This window comes from Myotis daubentonii, chromosome X, assembly GCF_963259705.1.
Source record: "Myotis daubentonii chromosome X, mMyoDau2.1, whole genome shotgun sequence".
Taxonomy (NCBI): Eukaryota; Metazoa; Chordata; class Mammalia; order Chiroptera; family Vespertilionidae; genus Myotis; species Myotis daubentonii.
The window spans coordinates 111,105,502-111,108,812 of record NC_081861.1 but is presented as its reverse complement, the minus strand read 5'-3'; the positions used below and the strand labels follow the sequence as shown (position 1 = coordinate 111,108,812).

Below are 3,311 nucleotides of genomic sequence, written 5' to 3'. Positions count from 1 at the left end.
AGCACAGCTGAGAAGGCCTTTATTGTCTTAGAGCAGCGGTTCTCAACCTATGGGTCGCAAACCCTTTGGGGGTCGAACGACCCTTTCACAGGGGTCACCTTAGACCATCGGAAAACACATATAAAATTACATATTGTTTTTGTGATTAATCACTATGCTTTAATTATGTTCAATTTGTAACAAGGAAAATACATCCTGCATATCAGATATTTACATTGTGATTCATAACAGTAGCAAAATTACAGTTGTGAAGTAGCAACGAAAATAATTTTATGGTTGGGGGTCATCACAACATGAGGAACTGTATTAAAGGGTCGCTGCATTAGGAAGGTTGAGAACCACTGTCTTAGAGAATACCTAATCATCAAAAACAGACTATTGATAAACATATGAATATCAGATGTTGTTGGTGAAGATTTAGAGGGAAAATATTGGAATCTGGAGGAGAGGAAATTCTTGTTATCTAGGGGCAGAAATCACAGGTGAATTGTAACAATGAACATGTAGCTGAGCAGGTTCCCAAGGAAAGTGTTGAAGGCGTGACATTGCTTTTTCTTGCTATTTTAAAGAAAATACATAAATTGAGGGAAGAACTGTTAAGCAAAAAAGAACCAGTACATGAAGATACAAGAAATTCTCAGCCTATCCAGATTGTGAAGGACATTAAAATGAGAGGATTCACTGTCAGGAAAGTGTCCCATGGAGATAAAATCAAGAATGTTGCCGAAACCGGTTTGGCTCAGTGGATAGAGCGTCGGCCTGCGGACTGAAGGGTCCCGGGTTCGATTCCGGTCAAGGGCATGTACCTGGGTTGTGGGCACTTCCCCAGTGGGGGATGTGCAGGAGGCAGCTGGTCGATGTTTCTCTCTCATCGATGTTTCTGGCTATCTCTCTCTCTCTCTTCCTCTCTGTAAAAAATCAATAAAATATATTTAAAAAAAAAAAAGAATGTAGCTAGTCATCCATGTGCTAGTACAGCTGAGGAATCAAAAGGTCAGAGTATTCAGAGGGCTCTTTGAAGCAATATAGGATATGAATCATGGATGTTCCCAGCTATCTTAGCAGAAGCAACAAATAGAGATGAGATTTTCCAAGAGGGATGTGGGAAGGAGCTTCTTGTCTAAGGACATGAATCCCCACGACATACATGGGAGACTACAGGATTTTTGCATATGTTAAATCAACAGAAACAATGTCATTTTTAACTGAAAGAATAGACAGAGGATGAAATGATAGAAGGTTGTGGTACTTCCAGGTGTTGACAAGCAGAAAATGGGCTGATAAACTACTCAACTGCAAACATGTGCTCAATTCAAAAGGAAAGATGATTCTGAGTGCAGAACATAGAGGGCAGAGCTGTGGAGCCAGGTGAATTCATGGGATCAGAAGGAAGAGCCTCACCTCAACAATGATCATTTCCAGGCCTTGAAGCTATGGAGGTTTGTGTGCTTCAATATTGAAGTTGCTTGGGTCAGAGACTCCTTTCTTCCTTCTACATTCTCTCTTTTGGAATAGACATATTTATGACTGTGATCAGCTATAAATGAACCAAAAACAAAGCAGAAACACAATATTAGTAGAGAGGAAAATGAAAATGTTAAAAAAAATAAAAAATAAACATCTCTTGGTGCTTTGGCTTCACCTAGGACAGCCAAGAAAAAGCACATCTGGGCTTAAAATGATTCTTAAAAATGAGGCTCAACAACATCTACCTGATTCTGACAGATGAATCTACTGAGCAACTCATTGTGACTTCCAAAATGATTAAAATATATTTTTCAAAAGGTGTAAAAAACCAAAACATTCATACAGATATAAAATGAACATGTGTTAAAAGATTCTATTTTCTCAATGAGGGAATGGCAAGGTGTTATAACTGGTTGAAAAGAGAAAACAAATTTAGATATGGGAATATTAATCAAGAACATTTCAATGAATGTATAAATGGATGTAAAACTGGTTTCCTGACATCATCACAGGGGGACAATTTAATATCTGCTAGACAAGACAGTTTACATGTTTATCAGTAACCTACAACTAATCCAAGGTTGTAAAGGACCTTAAAGACAATGCAAGGTTAGAATCAGATGGCATGGAATTGTGTCCTTAAGATGGGAAAAGTTTTCTATTGAAACACATTTATTTTTACAATGTTAAAATCAAGCAGAAAATGACAGTTCCCTCAAAAGTCAGGGGCCAGTCGCTAGAGTTACAGGTCCCTGTAGGGGACATTTCTAGGCTGAGGTCTGATGAGGTCACAATGGACACCTATGACGACCCAAAGTCCAGGATGTCATAAAGGGCTCCCTGACCAATGAGGGGCTAGAGTGCAGAGATCTAAGACGCAGAGCTGAGCGGTGGTGTCTTCAAAGACCTAGTCCAGCTATACGTACAGTTAAGAAGGGCTGATCGGACTGAAATCAACAACCATGTCACAAAATCAAAGCCCTGCGAACTCCACCAAGACTCCAGACCACGATTTAACTGCCGAGTTGCAGTCTCCTTTGACCTACGTGGATCGCCTTCTTCAAAACAATCAACAGAATCAAGATCAAAGTTCCGGCGCAAATGACTTGGTTATGGTCATGCTCGACTCCCTGACGGACTACATCGTGGAGATGGTGGGCATGGAGGTCAACAACCAACGTGCGCCAAGTGCTCCAAGTGCGCCAAGGGTGCCGAGTGCGCCGACTGCCGAGCCAGAGGCGGAGAGGGCAGCCAACAGCCATGAAGTGCCGCCGCGCTACCGTGATGCAGCCTTCACTCTGTTCGACCCAAAGCGTGCATCTAGAAGAGGCTGAAAGCCTGCGTCCCCGAGCCTGGCAAGAGTCATTGGAGCAGCCCAAGCTAAATGTCGCCTAGCTGAGGAAGCCAGGTTCTGTTGTCAACTAATGTCATTAAAGGACTGAACAGCACCGCAATACTTCTGATTCCGCTGTTTCTGTCATTTGGTGGGAGAAGTAGCTGCGAGACATCCAGGAGATATCTCATGGAGAACTGGAAGGTAGAAGGTGTGGGCAGTGTGGGAATGGTAGAATCGGGGACTTAAGGGAGCAGTTTCTAATGGCGACGGTGAGCGGGGAGGGGCGCTGGTGGGAGTAACTGGCTGAGGTTGTTGGGGAAGAGAAGACTTTCGCAAGGGTTTTGAACAAGTCAAGGCTGGGGTGGGGGATGGCTCCCAGAATGATTGTGGTAACTGGGGTGGGCCTGAAGACCATGGCTGAGGCGCCAAAGGATTTATTCCTAATTGGGAATGTCTAAACGTAGGAAGTGGTGGCAACGGGGGTGGCAGAGAGGGTAGCATAGCAGTT

General features: G+C 43.1%; 1 protein-coding gene across 1 annotated transcript; it reads left to right on the top strand.

The window, feature by feature from the left end:
- The first annotated feature begins 2,429 nt into the window (after positions 1 to 2,429).
- Positions 2,430 to 2,801, top strand: LOC132225000 (huntingtin-interacting protein M-like). The gene has a single exon (XM_059680202.1). It carries the CDS (start codon positions 2,430 to 2,432, stop codon positions 2,799 to 2,801), a length of 372 nt encoding a protein of 123 aa, XP_059536185.1.
- The last annotated feature ends 510 nt before the right edge of the window (positions 2,802 to 3,311 follow it).